General features: G+C 39.4%; 1 protein-coding gene across 1 annotated transcript in view; it reads left to right on the forward strand.

Moving 5' to 3' along the window:
* The window catches only part of mv (lysosomal-trafficking regulator mauve), a 49,476-nt gene that overhangs the window by 12,460 nt on the left and 13,259 nt on the right, over nt 1-23,757 (forward strand). Inside the window, exons 6-32 of the mRNA XM_073082804.1 lie at nt 430-593; nt 2,353-2,439; nt 2,570-4,947; nt 5,695-5,763; nt 5,875-5,966; nt 13,072-13,197; nt 13,806-13,893; nt 14,164-14,278; nt 15,134-15,318; nt 15,486-15,695; nt 15,885-15,977; nt 16,785-16,898; nt 17,369-17,494; nt 18,140-18,288; nt 18,633-18,687; nt 18,872-19,062; nt 19,242-19,316; nt 19,537-19,654; nt 20,066-20,217; nt 20,482-20,652; nt 20,983-21,129; nt 21,391-21,582; nt 21,733-21,876; nt 22,283-22,629; nt 22,722-22,771; nt 23,146-23,270; nt 23,526-23,630. Of these exons, the coding sequence (XP_072938905.1) occupies nt 430-593; nt 2,353-2,439; nt 2,570-4,947; nt 5,695-5,763; nt 5,875-5,966; nt 13,072-13,197; nt 13,806-13,893; nt 14,164-14,278; nt 15,134-15,318; nt 15,486-15,695; nt 15,885-15,977; nt 16,785-16,898; nt 17,369-17,494; nt 18,140-18,288; nt 18,633-18,687; nt 18,872-19,062; nt 19,242-19,316; nt 19,537-19,654; nt 20,066-20,217; nt 20,482-20,652; nt 20,983-21,129; nt 21,391-21,582; nt 21,733-21,876; nt 22,283-22,629; nt 22,722-22,771; nt 23,146-23,270; nt 23,526-23,630 (5,868 nt within the window). The remainder of the gene's footprint in view (nt 1-429; nt 594-2,352; nt 2,440-2,569; nt 4,948-5,694; nt 5,764-5,874; nt 5,967-13,071; nt 13,198-13,805; nt 13,894-14,163; nt 14,279-15,133; nt 15,319-15,485; nt 15,696-15,884; nt 15,978-16,784; nt 16,899-17,368; nt 17,495-18,139; nt 18,289-18,632; nt 18,688-18,871; nt 19,063-19,241; nt 19,317-19,536; nt 19,655-20,065; nt 20,218-20,481; nt 20,653-20,982; nt 21,130-21,390; nt 21,583-21,732; nt 21,877-22,282; nt 22,630-22,721; nt 22,772-23,145; nt 23,271-23,525; nt 23,631-23,757) is intronic.

The following is a 23,757-nucleotide window of genomic DNA, read 5'->3' on the forward strand; positions in this document are numbered from 1 at the left end:
TTATTGTATTGCTTCTTTCATTGATTTAAAACAGAATTGTCTTTCCTAATTACTTAAATAGCTTATAAATGTCTGCGACTTTATATGGTTTATTTCTGTTTTTTTATGTATTTGCTACAAATTGAACATTACAAGATAAGGTTCGCTATTTTCAAATAATGGTTGTGATAACTAGAAATACGATATTGCGTGACTGTCTTATAGCAACGCTATGAATCTGAGAATTTCATTTGCAGTATCTATGGACAAATTCAATATAAGATAATATCGAAAGTACAATTAAAGTATTTTTATAAAAATACATACAGCCGAATACAGAACCTCCTTATTTTCGATGTCCGTTAATAATATTATAACGTTAGTAAGGAACCATAAGATAACATAAAGCACATGCAATACGTGTAATGTGGTATCGACGGCACGGTGCAGGGGCTGTCGTGCTGCCGGCAGCTGAGCTCGGTGCTGGTGTGGCTGTTCGGCGAGCTGGGCGCCGCGCCCGCCACACCCGCCGCCGCCCCCACCGCCGCCGCCGCCGCGCTGGCCGCGCCGCTGCAGGCGCCGCGCCCGCCCATGCACGAACTCTTCTCCAATAGGTATTATCCAACCTCGTTATACTTGTTTTTTTTTTTACTAATATTATGACCAAATTGAGACGTTTTAATACTTAACGGGTACTCATGACACGTTGTTTATACTCATTCGTTATACTTGCTTCTTAATGTTGAGGAAATATTTAAAATTAATCTTAAACTACGCATTTAGCTGATAGACCACAACAAGGACGTATCTGCTTAAAAGCAAACAATACGCACATAAATATTTTCAATATAAATACAATATAAGCAAAAGTAATTTTTGCATACAATTTCAAATAAAATACTAATTGGCATGCATGAATGTATTAATCAGCGGCAATGTCACCTCAACATCACATAAATCATTTTGAAACATGAGTATATTTTTAACAATAAAAAGGTACTTTTCTCATGTAATCTAACTTGACCTAACTCAATAATAAATTGCATTCTTATCTGTCTATCTGTGGAGTAAATACCATAATCTTGTTGATACCATCGCTGCCACCCTGTGTCAACATTGTCATCAACGCAATGGAAAGCCTCTTGAGATGATTTCTCTAGAATTGTGTTGCTCATGATAAACATGATAAACTTGTTCATAAGATATCTTATATTTTGGTAAGACGATTTCCTTGTTCCTTAATAGCTGATTAGTTTTTTAAAATAAAAAACCATATGACGTCAAGCTCGTCGTAAATCTCCCTCTTCTTCTCATATAGAATTTCATATCTACCTTGTGGACCTTTTGGACATAAAAACATTTTGGACTATGAGTATAAATTTCTTATTGCAACGGAAGGTGTGTCAAGTAGTGGAACGGAAAAAGTAGTTGTCGTGATGTGAGAAATGTCTTACGCCTATGTACGATAATAGTAGAAGTAAAACAAGTAGAATGAAAAAAAAAATGAAGGCGTTTCTTGAATTTTTAATGCACAGTATGCTCGAGAAGTGGGTCAAGAATCAAGATGAAGTGGCCGCCCATTGTATGCTAGTGCTTAAGAAATAATGATGAATCAGATCTTATGAAGAAAATTGACGGTGGCGTTGTGTGACGCTCGAGTGTAGGGTATCATCATTACATCTAGGGATAAAATTGAAAGATTGAAACTCTAGACCTATTTCAATATTTTTGCGCCCTTTTTTATATGTCGGGAAATATATTTTAATGACATTACAACGATTTTAACAAAAATAAAATTATGTTTTAACACTAATTCGTAAGGCGGCGATTGCGAAGACAGAATGCAGATTTTATCTTGCTACTCGCAATCCTAATAAATAATAATATTATTACGTTATAAGATGTACAGAAGTATAATACACGTGTTTTCGTAATGTTATTTCATGTCAATGAACCAAAAGAGCCAGATCTAAAGTATTTCTTTTGTCGCTATCAGTCAGCATCGGTTTTTTGTGTGTGAATTTAGCATAGTTAATATCTGTCAAGTTTTTATTGGAGATGCCTAGCACAAATGGCGCGACATCACACAACTTTCAAAAAATACTAATTTTCAATTACATATAATTATACATTTTATATTCAATCTTACAATTAATTAATAATTAAAGTGAGCATTTTCAATTACATATAATTATACATTTTATATTCAATCTTACAATTAATTAATAATTAAAGTGAGCATGTATTGTATCTTATTATACACATTTAACAAGATAAGTTTAAGAGAGTATTCAAAGAAATATCTTAAAATTACCAATGTCTTTAAAGCAATAAGGTGTATGTGCAATTTTCTTATCGACAGATCTTTTTCAGAATATGGTCTAAACAGAAGTCAGTCAGCTGTCAGTCATCGAAGGTCAATTCAGTAGCTTCGTCAGAAAGGAACATAGGGCCAGGAAGGTAAAGTTGACATAAACGATATTTATTCAGATTATTTTTATTATTGATTTCTAAAAAAATATATATGAAAATAATATGTGCTATATAAAAAAACGATTAACAACTAACGACTGTATTCATTTTCACACAGGTCGAGGTACAATGGACAAGTCAAGTTAGAGAATGATAAATCAAGGAAATGGTCCGCCGTAGACTCGGAACAGTCGACAGAGTCGGGCGACTCCAACGATGATCTCCAGGTTTTGAACCGCTCCATGACCATCAAGGTGTGCTCGGCCAACGATGACTTCGAATACTTCAACTCCCCTCTGCGGTCATCGAACGAGTTTCCCAATGACACCCTGTACAGTGATCCCTATTACACCCCACGGAAGTCGAAACCGAAGGCAGACGACTACATGAATGAAAAACACAAGGAAATTATAAATTCTGAGATCAGCACTTTTGAGTTTACTCTCATTATAATAGATCTTCTGCAAGAGCTCTGCAAGGCGGAGAGCAGCTTGTCCGGCTCGGAAGGATCACAGATATCGATGCAATGTATTAATTTTGCTCTAAAAAATCTATGTACCTTACAATTCGGGTCCCTTCCCGTGCAATCCCTGGCGTATGAGGCTTTAGAATTATCAAAAATTAAAGTAGCTCTAACGGAACTATTGATGGTGTCGTTAAATCAGGTGTTAGTGCATTCAGATTTATGTGCCAAGTTAATCAATAACGGAATCCTGCCAATGTTGCTTCGAATCCTCGAAGACGTGATATGTAAGTCTAGCGTTAAGTATAACATAAAGGGTGAATGCCAAAATCGTGCCAAGGACGCGGAGAAGCCGAACGAGACCGAAAGTCGGTGCCTGCTCGAGTTCGTCTTCGGAATCGCGTACTCGATCACCGCGTTCTTCCACTGCCTGCTGATGCAGTGCCGGTCCGTCGAGAAGCTGAGGGAGTTCACCGACCAGTTCAAGCTGTACGGCGAGTGCCTCAAGGGCGGGCTGCTCAAGGAGTGCACGGAGCTCATGGTGCGCATCCCGGGCGCGGACCGCGAGGAGAGCGCGGCGGCGGCCCGGAAGCTCACGGAGGCGATCGGCAAGCTGATCGGCGGCATGAAGCGCGTGCGCAGCGAGGTGATCCACTCGGCGGCGTGCGGGCGCGCGCGGCACAAGGCGTGTCGCGCGCGCGTGGCGGCCGGCGCGCACCACCACCACGCCGCGCTGGGCGCCGCGCGGCCCGGCGCGCTGCCGCCCGCGCCGCCCGCCTGCGCCGTGGCCGCGCTGTACGGCTCGCTGGCCGCGCTGCTGCCCGACGAGCGCCTCGCCGCGCTCGCGCCGCGCCTGCTGCGCGTGCTGCTGCGCTGCGGCGTCTGCTGCTGCTTCCCGCCCACGCTGCTCATGGAGAGCGTCGTGCGCCTCATGCTCACGCAGGCCGACCTCGCCGCGCCCTGCCTCCGGCTGCTCGAGCGCACCGTCTACGGGGAGCTGGGCGCGAGCGTCCTCGTTCCGAAGGTCACCGACCAGCTGCCGTGCTCCATCTGCGAGCCCGGCGACGACGCGAGGGACCCGGGAAGGAAGTACTGTTCCTACGGGGTGAGTCCCATGGAGAGAAAGAGCGTGTGGTCGTTTCTAATCCACTACAATTCCTTGCTCCAGTTGGATAACCACAACAACGTCCTGCATGCGACCGTAAACCACCTACTGAAGGTAACGCCGAAGTGTCGAATGGAAATGAAGTATGAACTGCTATTTAGCGTTATCTATCCGACATTCATAGTCTCGAAGCACCGGTATACTATAAAGTTAGATGAGGCGGCTTACTTCTTGACGGTATCGTGCCTAAACATTTTCGCCAGCCTTCTAAACACTGTGTCGTTTGCGGAACAATTCATCCAAAAGGGTGGTCTGAGTTACGTCCTTGAACTTATCTCCTTGCCGGAATTCTCGAACCAATGCTGTGCAATCCTGGAAATTGCCATTACGGTGGAAATATTTAAGCTAATGAAGGAAAACGCGGAACTAACGTACTTCAGGGAAATAAACTCTCTAGCCTCGGTCCAAATGCTGTTCAAATCTCTCAGCGAGATGACGGAGAAGTGCTACAAAATATACAAGTTGAAATTGCCCGAGGATAAGTTCGAGGAGCTGTGCGATGTGAACGAGGAGAGGGAGATGCTGGCATTTATTAATCACCCGGTGTCCTCGCCCACTCGGAAGTCGTCGATGCCGATATTAATAAAGAATGCATTTATACCGAACGAGAATGGGGATGCGGATTCCCAGAAGGATCACGTGGAGGTGCTGAAGAACGTGTTGACGTTTTGGAAGTCGTGCGCCGGCCTGTGCCTGTACAGCCCGATGTTCCGCGAGTACGTGGTGAGCGAGAGCGTGTTCCTGGACAGCTACGCGCTGCTCAAACTCATCCTGCACTACTTGTGCAACTGCGAGTGTCCGCCCGCCGAGGCCAGGGTGCTCATCAAGATTATGGAAGCTCTACTCACCGTCCAGTTTGCCGTGTCCGGTAAGACTTCATGTATTAGTCAAGTCTTTAAATATATGAAAAATATTCGGGTCCGCTTGAAATAAAACATCTGATGTTTTTTCTGATTTATGGATTAGTAAATTACTATCATAAAAATATAATTATGTTTGCACTTTTACAATCGCTAAAGTCGAAGAGTTTCTGTTAGTTTTATTCTCCTTATGTTTTTTTTCGTGATTCTTTCTACAAACAGTGGCATGGTTACATGACACCGACATCCGAGCGCCGCGGGATCGGTCCGCCATTAACCATTTATTAGATAATAGTTTCGCATTTCCAATTGCTAATTCTCACGATCGCATGTTACTTTATCTATCTCCGGTCATTTGTTTACTTGCCCATCGCATTACACGGTTGACGGCAACCGCGATACTGGTGCACGTCATGTGGAACGTTAGATAGTTTCTTAGATATCAAGGTTAAATTACATTGTAAGACTTATTATAATTAATAGGGATTAAATTAGACGAAAATGATAGATTCAAGTTCTTATGACTTCGACTACTCGTACTCGCTATTTCTTGCTTATAGACAGATTGCGTTCTGCATCATGAAAGTTGATTACTAGAATTTAAGTTATGTCTAAAAATTTGAAGAAGTTATTTCCACAATTTTGCTCTTCATCATTTCTTTTCAGATTCCTATTTTTTCATCACATTCTATCTCATTTTTCTTTCCAATTGTAAGAAAAGATTTTTTTGTACTCGTTACGTTGCTACAATATAGAGGAGACGTCGGAGCGTTCGAAGGCGACGAGCTGCAGCGTGGTACGGGCGGCGCTCAGCGCGCGCGCCTCCAGTGGCGGCGCGGCGAGCGGCGTGGCGAGCGGCGCGGCGAGCGGTGCGGCGAGCGGCGCGGCGAGCGGTGCGGCGAGCGGCGCGGTGGGCGGCGTGGCGAGCGGCGCGGGCGGCGGGCTGCGCGCGCTGTGCGACGCACTGGTGGGCGTGGCCGTGGCGCCCAGCCGCCGCCACGCCATGCCTTGCGCCGCGCCCGCTAAGGTACGTTCACTACGTACACATGAAAATGCAGCCGACCGCTCCAAGGTTATACTTTTTGGCGTTTTCGCTGCAATACAGCATCGTCATATTTCATAGCATTCACAGAATTCGCGTCATCCAATATTCACAATTTAACTGCGACGTAATTACATTAACTTTAATAGCCGAAACAACTCGCATCGATAATAAACATCATTATGTATTAATATATTGTGTATGCCTTTACTAAATACCTTAATATCTTAGGAGATCACATTGACACACAACACATAATGTATTAACCAATCGAAATAATATCGAAGAATTAGTTAGTTAAAGCTCAATATGAAAATGGATAAAAAAACGTATTTCCTAAAAATACACCTTTGTTAAAGACAAACGAGTGTACTTATATACAATTAGTTACTTCTCAGAATTTTATCCTTATAAGTAATATCTCATGACGCACAAACACAAACATGTTTAGTTTCTTTCCAAAATGAATTCATTCATTTTCTGGCTAGGGAAATAGATTTTTCTTCATCTATAATTGGACTAGTCTTTGCCCGCGGCTTCGCCCGCGTTTGAAGAAAATAATATAACATGCATAAAACTGTAAATTCCTACCTTCAACTTTGCTAAAGATCACTTGATCCAATGCATAGTTTACGATTCAATCCTTACTAATATCGATTAAAATAATCGATGTTTTGGGTAAAAAAGATCGATTCTCCGATTAATCGATCATAGATCGCCATCCCTAGTTCCCGTGGGATTTCCGGGATAAAAACTATCCTATGTCCTTTCTCGAATCTCACACTATCTTTGTACAAAGGAGATGTTTCATTTTCGGCCATCTCATGTACACTATATCTAAAAAACACGAATAATTTGTATAATTGAAGAAAAATACACATATATTTTGATAACCTAAAGTATTCCTGTTTAAAAATATTTAAAATAAGCATTCCTCATTAAAATATTAAATATGGAGGGATACTGTCAATGTCAAGTTTTCAAAACTGTCAGGGAACCTATGTGTATGTGTGTGTATGTATGTATGTGTGTGTACCCCACACATAGGTTACTATACTCTTTGGATGTCGGTAATTCTGTATTTCACTGTTTTTGTCGTAAAGTTATTGTTACCTCAGTACTTTACAACCTGGCTTTTGTTTTGTGTAGCCCGTCATTATTTCTGAATTTAATTAATTATTTATAATAATTACAACAAAATTACCTTTTAAATAGTATCTGGTTTTATAGATGTAAGTGACATGTCAAATTGAAAAAGAAGAAGTTGTCAATTTGATATGTGTAAAAGTTGATATATACATATTATATAATAGTGGACTCCAATGTAAACGTTGAATAAATATGTACTGGTGAGAAGATTCGATTTCAATCCTGAATATGTTTCTGCTCTGTGCTGCTTACGATTTTGGACTGATTCTACCTTACTTGTTTACCCAGCTTATGTTTTATGGACTCTTGTAATTTCGTGCGATCGCTGTGGATTGTGTTGACAAGGATTCAATATCATCAGGTAATAAAATATACATCAGTTAGTTGTATTAATCGTGAAATAATCGTTAATAATTTTAAACTAGGGAAGCTAATCTTTTTACATTCCTCTTTTTTTAGATAATTACAATAGCAAGACAAGGACATTCTTGGGATGACAAAATAATCAGTTATTATTGCAACTGCATCGCTGGGCAACGAACCGTACTCGTAGGTAGTTGCGCTCACATTATGATCATTGTTTGATGTTTGGGCTGAGCTCGTCACAGGATATTACAGAACCTGCTACATGATTGGATGAAAATATCGATAAGGGAAGATATTGAAAATGAATAAATAATGTATCTAAGTGAAGAATAAATTAAATATTATCTAAATGTGTAGTTAAAGTTGTTTTATTTGCACACTTAAATGTTTTAACTAAAATTAATTGGTATAGAAGTACTTATTTTGGTATGTTTGTTTTAAGTCAAGATTTATGAAAGTAAATATAATTAATGTTTATCAAATATAGATATTGTTTCTCAATACATACAATACAATATTTATATATCTACGCCCAATCGCATAAAAATATATTAAAAAGTATATAATGTATATAGTAAGTTAAAATAGAATGACAGATGACATTATTACGGTAATCACTACCGCCATGATGTTTTCCACTGTTGTGTTGCAAGTTTAAGTGATAATTATTGTTTTTTAACAATGAAACGAACATGATTTGAAGAAAATGAACCACTACGAACTGTTCTTTGCATGTTTTCTTAGTTTTTAGTATAGTGTACAAAAGGTGGCCGGGAGCCCATACATTTTGAAACATCTCCTTTCATTAAGATCGGTTCAGTGGTTTAGGCATAAAGAAGAGACAACCAGACAGACAGACAGACAGACAGACAGACCGACAGACAGAGTTACTTTCGGATTTATAATATTAGTAAGGATTTATTTTGTCAAAAATAAATTCGTAATTTCTTTGAATGTTTTTCTTTAATATTACTATTTTATAGTATAAATTTACTAGTCCGAACTCTTAGCGATGGTTCCATCAAGTTTCGACAGCTGGCACGGCTGTTCTTTGCTTCTTCTCAGTGTATGAATCACCTTCCAGACGTACATAACAAATCACTGCGCTGTCTAGGTAAGTGCACCCAATGAAACCTGAAACGTAATCTAATCCTTCCATACACAACACTCTTATTTATTTACACCAGTCAAGGTCAACTGCTACATTTATGCAGAAAATGTAAGAAAATAATAATACAGATAACACTAATGAATCGATCAGTTTTCTTTATTTATTCTTTAATGAATTCGAAAGAGTAGGTCCAGTCCACAAGGCTACCAATTGATATTTTTCAAACACGTAAAGCTAACATTTTAGTTATTACTTCCACGACATTGGAAAAGCAATTGTTAAGTTCTTTCGATGCAATTTGTCCAGGGAAGAATTCTAACTACATGTTTGGAAAAATCGATCCCGAATTAACGAAGCTGAAGGTATTCCAGCTTAGTCAAATTGCCCTGCAGGATGTAGTCGATGCGCTAACGACTGTGGCTGATTGGCTCATTAAGGAGCGTTCAGTAATTATGCAACAATCCTCTATTGGTCTCATATTAAGCAGCTCATTACTAGGAATATTTGACTGTTGAAAATTACTGACCGCGAACGTATTACAATATATTATAACCTAGTATCTCCTTGTATGTAAGTCGTTTACCTTTTTATTAGACGCCATTCTTATGTTTATGTTGAATAACATAAAACTTTGTAAACAATGATTCATTCGAAGATTGCTTAATTTATATTACGTAATATAAATATTTACTGTAAATACAACGTCGAATAGCGCTGCAACCATATAGTATACTACGCTTGGATGTTAATGGGTAAATTTATTCTATCGTAGTGTCGTCGGAATATATTCAAATCGTTATCATGAGAAAGTAATCGAAAGATATTGTCCGTCTGTGAAGATGTTGAACCGGTCGTGGAACTACTCCGGGAAACTATGATAAATATTTCATCCAACGTTAATTCTTGGAATGTTATTCTCTAATAGCTGTAATGTAAATTTTAAGATTCGTGTCTGTGATCCAAAATTGTCCACCACTATAACACGTTATGTACTTATTTGCACGTTATCAAATTTTATTTATCTGTATGAAATCTTGAACACTGTTGACTCGACTTATCGTTTTCGCGCATGCATCCAAAGAAGTAGCAAAATTATTAAAATTAATAAAATAATGCTCTTCTTACATCTCACCCAACCGAAACCCTGTTGAAATTGTCTCGATGCGCAATAGACCTACACAAAAAATAGCTGGAAGAGGTCCCTAGACCAGTGATGTGTAGGACCGCGACCGGTTGTGGAGCATATACCGTACTATTATACTCTGGTACGATGTGTCCGGGGCGGCGCGCGGCAGTGCCCGCTGCCCGCCGGCGCGCGATACACGCCGACGCACCCGTTACCGCGCCACACGTATGCCGGATCGGAACACAAACATTCGCCCAATATTTATTGCTTTTGTCCAATTTGACCCACTTATCTTTTTTTTCCTTATTAATTGTTTTGTAAAAACTAGTTTTGATTGAGAATAAAGTGGAGTGGCTCCAGTCCCTAATTGGATAGAAGAGATTATTTGGATACAGTGTTGATGTGTTTACATATTAGTGCCAATTTATTTAATCACTTTTACGGCTAGTGGTAAGTTTAACCTTGTTGATATAAATTAAATATAAACACGGCTCAGATTATAAATTATCTAAACGGATAATTAGTTACTTAATATGTTGCAAGATATCAATTCGTAACTGTCAACTCATATCCTAGAACCATTGGTGTGGTAAAAAGTATTTTTGGATCTCATAAAAATACTATGATTAAATTAATAGAGTATTTTATTATATAGTTTTTGTATATATGTTTATTTATGTTTTTGAATTCATCGGCTTAATCTAAAATCGCACGAAATGTGGACAGTGACGTAATGTTTGTTTGCTAGTAAAATATAGCTAGTTCTACGAAAATTTAATTATGTGTATAAATTAAATTCATAATTAACTTTGCTGTAGTTTGTCATTACGTACCGATAGTACTGTCGCAAAGATGTACAATTAGTATCGAAGACGTTAAGAAAGTTTTAATTGCCAAATTTGTCCCATATCACAAATGCAGCTGAAGTTACTCTTCAGTAAAAACGTTACAGGTAGGTAAATAGGTAATTCACATCGTTTACATGTCTTTCCCGCGGTATTTGACTGTAAGTAATATAAATGATAACTCTTTCGTGGATTTAAATTCATATTGTTTAAATTGTATCGTTTTCGATTTTATACATCGGAATCGTTGCCCGACTACGTTTACAAACACCCGACACCACTCTAAAACGGTTTTAGAGCATATTTGTACGAATTCTAGTGTCATTATTTTATTTCTCTGAGCAAATTTGCATTGGACATTTTATTTCGCATTGTTAAGCTGGTTTTGTGTTGTTTTCCCTAAATGTCACTAATAGATACTCTGTTTGTATATTGCAATAATACTTAGTACAATTAGTTTTTTACAATATTCCGGCTTCTTATTTGTAAATCAGTTGAAGATATGATCTAAAAAACACGTAAAAATGTCTCAATTATTATTAAAGGTAAAACATATTTAAAAAAAAAAGAATTATCTGTTGTTTGGGAGGCAAGAATACATATAGGTATGTAGTAATTTTTATGGCTTAAAGAGCAAAAATATGAGTGTAGCACACCAAACACACTTCAAGGTTTAGCATATAATTATTATTTCGTGAATGACTTCGCACAAAAACACTAGCCTATCACGATATTAATAATATATAGTACAGGTCAAAACAAACGAGCATAATTAGGTACCTATTATAAAACCATGATTTTATAATTTTTTGTACATTCGACGCCCTAAATGTTGAAAGTAAAATGTGAAAATATTTTTTTGTTTTAATATTAAAATTTTATCATCTTTTATAGAATTCGGCTTTCCTTAATAATTATTAGACTTATAAGACTTACCTTTTAAATTGATTCTGGGAATTTCGTGCCAGACAGGAAATTCGTGCATGAAGCTCAAAAATTTGGTTTATTACGATTGTCTGTCTTTGACTATTTCTTTAATAGATAGGAATTATGTTACAATAGGTGTTATGTTACAATAATTTGTTTTATTAAGTAAGTTAGTTACGACTTTTAACGGTACTCAGCTCAGCAAAGAAATAATGAACATTTTTAGAAGCGATCACATTTGAGCGAAATATTTATTTACATTCAAAAATCCGTTATCGGCAACTTGAACTTGAAACATCATTTTTACTAATATAGAGCGGTGAAATAATAAAGTATTTTCACAGTCGAAATCAAATGTGATATTATGTTCTTGTCAAATAAATATTTTGTGTATGTGGAAGAACCGGTTTTCACTACTTTTGTACCGTTATTTGTTTTAACACGAATATTGAAACAGATTTAAACCTATTTTTTTATTGATTGATTACAAATTAAATTAAACAGTACATAACGTTTCAAAAATATATAACAATGTTTTAATATTCACTAGCTCCAGGGGCCATTGCCTGGGGCCTCAGGCTTGTGTTGCGCAATACTTTCTTGGCAACCTGCTTGCCGATTTGGGGCACAAACTACGCCCAAACTGTGACTCTACTTGGTCACATGACTTGTCTTACGCTAGGTATGGCTCAAATGACTAATTATCTATTTAAATGTTTAAAATTCTTGTAATCTTATAAACATCTTGGAACGTATAATGTTAATTGTATTCATTATTATCTGTCTGTTTTATAATGCGTCTAGTTTTTAAAGACATAGCAATGCATGTGTGCGTTAGCTACAATTGTTAGAAATATATTCAAATTATTTAATTATAGCATTATTTTAATTATTTATTTTGTGTTATTTTTATAATAATAAGTACCCACTTATCTAGTCACTGGCTACATGCGTTACACGATTGTGTGCATTAGCATAAAAAAGAAAAAGAACGCTCTTGACGTTAGAGTCGTATTTTGCGCGGGGATGATAAAAAGTTGTAAATTGGATCAAGAAATAGTATTATTCTAATACAATGAAACCTTGATATAGAAAAAATAAAGTTATTACTTATCATATGTCTATAATTAAGTATGTACCTATAGCCTCCAGATGTAACTTAATCCTCACGACCAGGCAGTACATGTGAGACAACTCATGTGAACAACGCGAGAAGTAACCCTACACTTAAATGATCGCCAATGACTGTAAAATTGTGTTTTCCTTATATATTCATGAAAGTTTACTTGTAATAGTTTCGAATAAATGTTAAAATTATATATTAACAATAAATATTAACACCTAAATCTATTTTTTGTTTAAATAAACGCAAAAGTTTCCTATAATCTACCTATTTACCTCTTAGTTTTTACCGGCTAATGTAGAACACGATTGAACCGATCGGGATCATGATGCAAAGGATTAACTTTTATAAATTACAGCGAATTTTCCCAAATTTCATTCAGACGCAATGGTTTTATTAGAATAAAAAGATAATTTGTTGAAAATGGGGTGTGTTGGTCGCAGGCGCCGCCGCTGGCGTGCGCGGCGGGCGCGAGCTCGGCGGAGGGCTCGTCCAGCGAGGACAGCGTCGCCGGCCCCTACGCCAGCGAGCGCAGCGAGCCCCGAGACCCGCCCGACGACGGATACGAGGTACATCCGCTAACGACGATCTAATAACAACGACGTAAGGGCCATTCTAACTCAGAAACTGTTTAACTTTTTTATTTTTCTTTATTGGACGCGAATTCCCACAACTGGGATCGTCGTAAACCGTAAAATCTGTGCATTAATACGATACGCAAAATAAAGTTAGTCAAGCTAGATCGCCCGCTTTCTACTATTTTAATTGACATGCTAATACATAGGTTACGTATACTACATTTGGCAAAAACTGGTCCTTGTCTGCATTCCTCCAAAGTTCTCGGTGTTATACGGAAGTAAGAAAGTATGCTATTAAGAAATTATTATTAACTTAATTCAATACATTGTGTATATATTCAATACATTGTTCATAATAATAATATGGAGAAAAAGTTAGGTTTTATTCCTTTTTATTACAAAAGTAAGGCTTATTTAAATAATCTTATACAAACGAGTTGAATACAGACATAAATTATTTTTAGATATCCGCTATTTTGTTGCAAACCAGATCCTCGACATTGCAATATAAGCCATTAGGATTAGGTTAAACATTCATATGTAAATTTCAATGTAATAATAGTTGCAATAAAATCTGTTTATGTAACATATTTTTGCAGGCCGATGTGGAAGTGGGCAAATTAGAGTTATCGTCTTATAAAACGAGGAAATTATCTAAAGCCATGTCGACGTATAGCAACGTTTCGGGTAAGTTATTTTAATATATATTCCTTACTGTTTCTATAAAATTATAATTGCATATTTTGCAATATAAATTGCATATTGGCATGGATGCTTACAAAATTAGAAAGCTTAAGAATATCCTGCATATTACGCAACATAAGCAATCCAAAGAAATTTTTAAACTTAGATCTCTCGGCACTAGTAGAACAAATACCAGGATTTGTCTTATTAAAATACAGAGCAGTTGTGTATGGCTTGTTGACCTTTATTTTTTTGTTGTATGTTTGTTTGCAGACGGTTACAAGGAGTTGGCGAGCATGGAGTGTCCGCCCTATAGTAAGAATGGCGAAATCGCGCACCCCGAGCTATGCGTCATAGTCATAGATATTCTCACACAACTCATTGACAAGTAATATTATTTTTATCTATTCAATTTTGATATTCATTTGGGATAGAGGATGGCGTTTCCCAAATAATGAGAAAAAATATATTCATTGTTTTTAACCTGATATTTATTTAATACAATAATTAATTGTTTGTTTTTTATAAATTGGATACTGAATTAATTTTAAAATTTATTAATTATATGTAAAAATGTAAAAGAAGAGAAAAAGAAAGAAAGAAAGAAAGAAAGAAGAAAGAAAGAAAATAGTTTATTCGGCAAAAAAAAAAAAATATATACAATGAACACAAATAGAAAATTGCATACAAAAAAAAATATTATAATTATTTTTAACCGAAAAGGTCTCCACTCAGCTTTAATGTTTCAGATAAGCTTAGTTATCTGAAACGCTGGTATTCTGTGGAGCCTGTAAGACACTGTGTGCGCGCGAGTGATACGTGTATGCATATGAGTATGTGTGTGTATGTGTGTGAGTGTGAACATATGTGTGGCAGAATGAGTGTGAATATGAATGAAACAGTCGAAGGCAAGGCAAGTGTATTATTGTATTATTGTTGTATTATTGTAGAATAAGTATAGAGAGTTATAGAGAATAGTTATAGAGAATAAGTATTATTAAAAAAAACACAAACTCACTGAGTTTCTTACTGGATCTTCTCGGTAGAGGTCTCGTTCCGATCCGGTAGTAGTTTAAGACAAATATTGCAACTGACATTTGTAAGTGCCGCCGTTGGCCTATACAAAAATAAATATATTTCAATCATAATAATGAACTTTATAATTATTGTATTAATGAAACTCGAATCTGTATAGCTATTCAGTAGTGGGTGGATTTTGGGCTAATACATGCTGTCGCGGCAGGTTGTTGTCGGAGGAGAGCGCGGGCGAGTCTCGCGCGGAGCTGGAGCGCGTGTGCTGCGGGCTGGCGCGCGCGTGCGCGGCGCGGCTGGCGGCCGGCGGCGCGCCCGCGCTGCTGCTGGCGCGGCTGCTGGCGCGCGGGGCGCCCGCCGCGCGCCTGCTCGCCTGCGACGACAAGCACCTCGCCGGTGAGACACGCGTGTTGCCATATACCATACACATAACATTTATTAGGTCACTCTAGATTGGCATCGTCACACTTTTAAATATACTTACTTCCATTCATAATTACGTTTTCTCTACAATAATACCGAATGAATGATATAAACGATAATTTGGCATGTTGTTGTTACAGAATTGCAGCGCAGCGTGCTGGAACTGGTGCAGGCGGTGGGCGGCGCGCGGCTGGCGGCGCGCGAGCTGGCGGCGCTGCTGCAGCTGTTCGCGGCCGAGCGCCCGCCGCGCGCCGCGCTGCTGCGCGCGCTCGCCCGCCTGCTGCCCGCGCCGCACGCGCCCGCCGCGCACACGCCCGACTACTACTTGTCCTTCCCTATGCCCGTTAGCGGTAAGCGACGATATGTTTTATCAAACCAACAATTCGTACCGATTATTTAGTTTATAAGTATACGAATTTATCAATAAAAGAATATTGTTAAGAATAAGTTAAAATAAATTGCCATTACCAAACCATATATTCCATAAATATATGATAGTGTGATTTGGATAATAAATTATTTGTCGTATTTGTTAACAGAGGATTGCGATGAGAATGAAAAAAATGGAGTGATGTCGAATCATGTGGATGATACCGATGCACGAATATCTTGGAACGGGCATCTTGGGGCTGGTATGTTTATGACGGTAGAATCCGCAAAATGATATTACTGATAATTAGGTAGAGTCCGTAATATCATATTACAGATTCTACCTATAGTCTGATTCATAATTAGGTGTCCAAAATGTAAACAAAGGTGTTGACCTATCAAGAAAATATGTTTCAAATGGTAGTTTCTTATTTTTGTTGATATTAAAATAATACAACAATAATAAAATTATAATGTAAATAAATTAAGATAAATTTACATTTTCTAATATTTATATCAGCTCAATTTCGTTACATACAGTAATAATAATAAAAAACAAAGTTTATGGTAGAAAATTAAAATGTGATAATGGTAACACAATCGGAATCCAAAACATTTCTTGTGCCGTCATTTTTAAGTTTCGCAGCTGATATTATTCATTTTCGTGATTGTGATCGAACTCGAATGTTTCCTCGTTTACATAACGCGTTTGTTAAATTGTGTATATTTGTTAAAGTTTTCGGTTTTTGTTGAGTTTGTTAAAGTTTTTGTTTCTTGTTAATTTTGACAGTGACATTTCTTTGTTTACATTTTGGACACCTAATTATGAATCAGACTATAAGCAATGTTTGTACTTATTCTGCTATTTAATGAAAAGATGTTTCAATATACTTGCATTATGCATGAATTAAAAGAGTGTTTATGCCATACTCTGTTGTTGCTTTTTTACTCTATTGGTTGCTAAATATATTCTTAACTACTGTCATTAATTTTATTTCAAAAAGCCTTGGATATTATTTCGTAGCGGCCGCTATATTTTCAAAATATAATAATATGTGTTTAATATTCAGAGAGCGCGCGCGGCGTGGCGGCGGCGGCGGCGCGCGTGGACGCGGCGTGGGCGCCGTGGCTGCAGGGCTTCGCGCTGCTGCTGTGGCTGCGAGCCACGCCCGCCCGCCGCACTAGTACGACCTAGTATTTAATTACGGCTAATGATTTCGTCTATACTACATACAAAATCCACTTCAGTCGGTCCGGGAATACCTTAGGGCTTAAAAGTTTAAATGTCATTCTCATCGTTTTGTCAAGGGCGACGCGATAAGAATGACACCGTGCTTCCGTTTGTCGTAGTCATAAACTTTTCACGACCCTACTTAAGCTTATCCCCAGCTAATTGGGAGAGACCCGTTTAAGAGTCTCGAATTAATTTTATTTCACTTTATTTTAACTTACACGATATGATCGGACATTGTAAATATTTTCCCCTATTATCATAATTATTGTGATTAAGTCTTAAGTTTATTAGCTTTAAAATATATTGCAATTTTACTTACAATTTTATTTATGTTACTAAGGTATTGCATAGATTTTGTTTTCATTATTAGTATGTTAATATCAAATGTATATTTTTAATGTCAATAAGTTTTGTGTACAGAAGAAACGGGTGAATGGCAAGAGGGCGGACCCGAGGCGGAGGCGGCGGGCGCGGGCCGGCCGCTGCACGTGCTGTCCGTCGGACACGACTCGCTCATGTTCGAGCTGTGGACACACCCCGACACTGGTAAACGCCCTTCACACGGTCTAATTCATGTTTACTGATACAGAAAAATATTTGAATAACTTTGTATATTACTACTATATAAGGTCGTTGAGTAGATTTTCTTATTTAACGTGTTTTATTAGTAGTTGCGTTTTACCAGAATTTACTTTATTATTTCATTAAAAAAGTTGTTTTTCCCTTGTACCTCAAATTGTTGCCATATTTGTGTGATAAGTAAATATTTTGCCTATACATTAAAAAGTTGAAAGAAGATAATTATGGAATGTAACTAGTGTAGAGTTGTTGCAGGCAGGTCCGAGTAAGAGGTTTGTTTGATAGCTTTTTTATATTATTTTAACTACTTTAATATTACTCTAAACCTATCTTATATTACGATGCCCTCGCACCACACTACACTAGGAACTGTTAGGTGTGACTATATTGTATTTTGGAGCTAATATAAGAACGACAGGGCATGTAGACAATTATCGCTAGCGCGAACTATCGCTTGTCTATGATCTCATAGCATACTATGTTGTATTTTTAGGTCTTATTTCGAATTTATTTGTAACTTCTTACATAGTTTAGAAAACATCGTGGGGCCTCACTTAATGAGCTCATGCAACCTTCGAATGTTATGGGCTTACGCGATGCTTGTTATGTCAGGCGAGGTGTCGGTGCGGCTGTCGCGGCCGGAGGGCGGCGGCGCGCGGGCGCTGGGCGAGGCGCGCGCGGCCGCGCTGGCGCCGCGCCGCTGGACCTGCCTCGCGCTCAACGTCGCCGAGCTCGTGCACAAGCGACGCATACACATACAGGTATACCGCGACAAGCCGCTAGGCTGATCTCAACTTGTACCGCAGGTGTAGTCGGAGAGACGAGCCGGTCGAACACAACTACGAGCATATACTCCGTAGCAACAGTAAGGCACACTAACGCAGCTATGTACCCGCGGGCTAGAGCCGGCAGCGGACGGGTGCAGGGGGGGCGGAGAGCTGCGTTTTGTTCGCTCCGTTAATATCTACAATTTGCTGTTGCGACGCGATTCATTTCTATATTTAGTGCGGACTAGAAGTTTAGCTCTCTACACACATACTTGCTTCCAAATATCGGAAATGTAAAATGTATATTTTTAATCTAATATTCCTTTGCATTGTTTCAGGTCACCGTCTACGTAAATGGACGACATTGTGAAACTTTGTCGATACCCTTACAAGGTGAATAAAAAACTTTTTAAAATAGAATTGTCCCTTAAAACTTAAAATCAAACGTTTGCGTTGCTTCAATTAAATTTCTTAATCCTGCTTTAAAATGATTTATGGTAGGTACATGTTTATGTTAATAAGAATAATTATAAACACCGTTTAATTGATTATAATACTCAGTGAGTTTGTGTGTCAGGGATACTGGTCCGCAAGCCGGCGCCCACGAACGTTTACATCGGCGACGTGGGGGCGGGTGCGGGGACGGGCGCGGGCGCGGGGGCGGGGGGCGGCTACCAGCTGGCGGGCGCGCGCGTGCTGCGGGCGCCGGCGCTGGGCGCGGCCGCCGCGCTGCACCTCGCCGCGCACGGGCCCGACCAGCCCTGCCAGGTCGCCGCGCATTACCTTGCTACTATAATCAATACATTCACATTATTGTAATATAAAAAAATATTTTATAAAATCATTTTCTGATTTAAGTGCAACAAAAAACGTAAACAAATTGCGCGATACCAAAATAATTTTTATATTACCTTGCGAACGTAACAATTTAATTTTTCTTTTTACAGTTCCAATGTGAATCTCCAAATTTCTCTTCGATAATTACACCAGAACTTCTAGATATGGACATAGACTGGGACCAGGTAATATTTTTGTAAATTCTTCATAACATTTCTAGGAATGTCACAATGCAGTAGTATAATGTAGCACTTTAACCAATAAACAGCGACTGTGCAAATTAATTGAATTCCGATGTTAATAGATAAACTTCTTGTATAAATTTGACAGAAAACACGATAAACGGATTATGTGGTGGATAGTAGGGTATACCGAGGGTCGTAACGTGGTGGTTGTGTGCGCCAGGTGCTGGAGCTGCCGGAGGCGGCGCTGCGCGAGCTGCAGGCGGCGGCGCTGCTGAGCCTGGCGCCGCACGCGCCCGCGCACCTCGTGCTGCACGCGCCGCCCGCCGCCGCGCACAACGGTACGTGCACGTTGCATACCCCGCTACTATAATAAGAGGTTAATTTATCGATCGATCGTCCTACTTTCTGATAGCGATTAAATTTTTTTTATTTATTTTATCTAATTCCTAATTAGATTTTTTATTATAATAGAATGGTATTTAGAGCAATATTTAAAAAAAAAAAAAAAAAGACTTGCTTAGGAAAGGAACCTCCGTTACTACTATCATTTAGATGAATCCAACGACACTTTACACGATTAAATCAGTCAATTTGGCTTGCAGGGTGCGCGAAAGAATAAGATTAATTAATATTTAAAAACATTACTCCGAGTAGTCACGTAAAAATATACTTAATGTCGTAATCAATGTAATGAAAAATAACTCAGTATCCCTGTGGACCAATGACAATAATACCTCGTGTTGGAGCAGTGTTCGGCGGCCGCATCGCGGGCGGCGGCGGCGCGCCCGAGGCGGTGCGGCTGCGCTGGCGGGCCGCGCCGCGCCCCGCCGCGCCCACCGCGCTGGCGCCCGCGCTGCTCGACCTCGGCGGGCCCGACCTGCTGCTGTACCTCTTCGCAAGGGTAATGGACATTTACCAAAATGAATCCAAGGACTTATTTTACATAAAAATGTATCAATTTCCTGGAGAAGGTTGTGGCCTAAATAAGGTCACAGCGTTTGTCAAAGAAATTGACATAATTGTCTATAAATACATTCGAACTCTACTTCAACCGTGGACATGTAAAACGTATTAAAGTGCTTGCAATAGAACGATATTGTATTTTAGTAATTTTATTTATCTCGTGTTAAAGTTTAGACGATAGTAACGTTCGTTATATCGGCAGATAATCGAGCTGGAGGGCACGGCGGAGGAGCAGGCGGGCGCGCTGGACGTGCTGCTGCGCGCGTGCGCGGGCGACGCGCGGCTGCACGCGCGCCTGCTGGCCGACACGCTCGAGCTGCTGCCGCCGCTGCTCGCCGCACACACCTGCCGCGTCACGCACCACCTGCTCAAGGTAACGCCTACACGGGAAATTGCTAATCTGTATGTCTGACATGCACATTGCATTCGTTATGTTATCTATTTAAGTATTTCAACAGTCAAGAATGTAAAAATTAAAACGAATAATGGTAAATTGAAAGAAATTATATTTAAAAACGCTTTTACGAAATGTTATCTTATTTTATGAAATATTGTTTATCCGAAAAGGAGTTATTTTTTCCTTACAGATACAATTTCAGAATTGTAAGTGGCGCTTTTTAATACGTTATTGAGTGACTTTTAATTTACTTCTGTTACACGAATAATATGTTCTATCACTACAATACGTTGTACTTCCGTCTAGGTGATATTGGACGAAGCTTTTAGCGGTCCATTGATAACAATAAACGGTGGAACGGTTATGTTGCTGGCGAACACGGACTGCGTGTTGCTGGAGCCCGAGCTGCTGGTGCTGCTCATGCGCTGCTGGCGACAGTTTGACAACGATGTGGTGAGATACATTTCTACTTAATGTCATCAATCCCTGGTGCTTTAAGTTAATTTAATAATTTGCATTCGTATTAGTCAAAAAGGTTTTAATTAAAAAAATATTATTTTTATAGGCACCAACTATTGTTGAAACAATTATTCGTGAAATTAAAAATTTCTTTTTTTTAAATGTTACTTAATTTTGAATAATGCATAAAGTGCTTTCACTCGTCGTTCGGTCATTTTGATATGTGAAGGTGATATAATCGATATACACGGTCAGATAATCGAGTGGGAGGTGGTGAGCGAGGGCGCGGAGGAGGAGGCGGAGGGCGGGGCGGGGCGCGGCTCGGCGTGGGCGCTGGCGCTGGCGGCGCTGCGCGCGGCGCTGCGGCCCGCGCACCCGCGCCGCGCCTTCAGCCGCCGCCGGGCCGCGCGCGCCCAGCTGCTGCGGCACCTGCTGCAGGCCTGCAAGGTACACACTCGTATTACTTACTAGTATATACGTGACATTTATGTGATTGGTTCTATGTTTATATTCTTATGGAACCGACTGGAATAGTCTTTAATTGTAATATAATTTCAACTATTTAATAATTTTAAAAAATGTTCGGTTATTATGCAGGAGCGGTTCCTGAACTCGGAGTGTCCGCCGCTGGACGCGGCCACGAGCCGCAGCCTGGTGGAGCTGGTGCGCGCGCTGGCGGGCGCGCCGCCGCCGCTGCGCGCTGTCGCGCTGCTCTGCGACTTCCTGCTGCTCATGCACCAGGTGACAGTTGCATGTATAGTGCGCGTAAAACTGCTAGTCCGCTCTGCATATAGAAATGAATCGCGTTGCCATAGCTAATTGTATGACTCCACCTGCGAGCAACAACTTCAGAGCGGACAGACAGTTTGGCGATAACTATACCTACATACAACATGCACACGTATCACACATACACCACATTTAAAACTTTTTAAAATACATAGTGTATTTAAAAAATACACCTTATCTACCTTCTTTTTCTTTCATTATCATCAACACCTTTCTGTGCTACTATTCTCGACACAGGTCCACTTCTAAAAAAAATATTGTTAGAAACCTTATAGGCTATAGTTCACTTTACACACATCTGAGAATTATTTTTACAATACTTCTAGATATGCATTTTCTTAAGATATTTGTCTTTCAGGCCAGCGACACGTTTGTGACCCACTCTCGGGCGAACTTCTATTTCCTGCTGACGGCCGATACTCCCGAAACGAGCGATTTCAACATTCTCGCATTGCTCAGCAAACGTAAACAGAGCGCCGACAAGTGGAAAACTTACGACAACAACGACAATGCTAACGTGAATGCTGATAAATCCAGTGCGTCCAGCGTCTCCACGGAGGACGCCACGATAGGCTCCAGTCTCAACGATCTCACCGATGCTGAAACTAATCACGAAGCTGAGAATGAGAAAACCGACTTTGATACTAGCGTAGAGTCTACCAAACAAATGAAGAGTCTAATAAACAAGCAAATTAAGGAGAGCAGGTATTATAAAACGTTCCAAATTTTATGGGAGGATATCTTTTTATTGGCATTTGATACAACAAAACATATTAATTTATGTATGTTACTTTCAGGAACGCTTCAACTATTTCTGTTAATTCAGTCAACTCTGAGATATCCAATGGTAAGATTATTTTATTAATTTCATATTAATGTATCTTATTGGATCGTGCACTTCAATTGAATCGTTCAATTTCATATATTTTTTTACATGTTTAGGTTTATAAAATAATTAATCAAGAATGTGTTTATCCGTCTTTCCGGCTTTATATTTAGTCAAATATTTGTTTGTTCTTAATTCAATAATATAATTGGCTGGACATGCAATATTTTATTAACTTCATTGACTTATAACATGTTACAAGTAGCACGTTAAGAGTGTGAATAAATCAATATTATTTTCAAAATTAAAATTGGGTATAATCTTTTACTGGACGACATCTACAAATACTTGTCGAAATATGGGGCTGGAAGTATCGTGGTGGGGTGGGGTTGCAGACGGCGGCGCGGGGGGAGGCGCGGGGGGCGGCGGGGACGACCCGCTGACGGAATACGTTGTTGTAGATGTAGAGGAAGTCAGCCACACCACTGTCGACGTGTACACCAGTGGCATCTACCAACAAGTGAGTAACATACTTTTCTTGTTTCGTTACATGTCATTTGTATTATAACTTTTTCCTCTACTTATATACTTTTTATGCTCTAAAGTTAATTGACAAATCCATATCTGCTGATGACTTAATATATATTTTTTATTTGTTATTATTTTCGCATTAATGAAAAAAACACTTAATAATTATGTCATGCACATAACCAATTGTTGCACACTTACCGGCAACAACGAGCCGCTCTCTAATGGGTCAAGCTTGCGTGTGCAGCGTCGCGTGCGCGCGGGCGCGGAGCCGGGCTGGAGCGCGTGCGAGGGGCTGCTGCTGCTGCTGCGCGACGCCGTGCTCGAGCTGCCCGACGACGTGCTCGCGCAGGTGATGCCGTCCTATGTTCACAATAATTGGGTTATATACAGGTTTCGATCCTTATAAGCAACACTATCAGATAGTGGAATAATATAGAGGGTGTATTTTTTTTCAAAATGAACTCGTTCGATTCCCG

This window comes from Epargyreus clarus, unplaced genomic scaffold (genome assembly GCF_041222505.1).
Source record: "Epargyreus clarus isolate Ecla_fem2 unplaced genomic scaffold, WU_Ecla_fem_2.2 ptg000018l, whole genome shotgun sequence".
Lineage (NCBI taxonomy): Eukaryota > Metazoa > Arthropoda > Insecta > Lepidoptera > Hesperiidae > Epargyreus > Epargyreus clarus.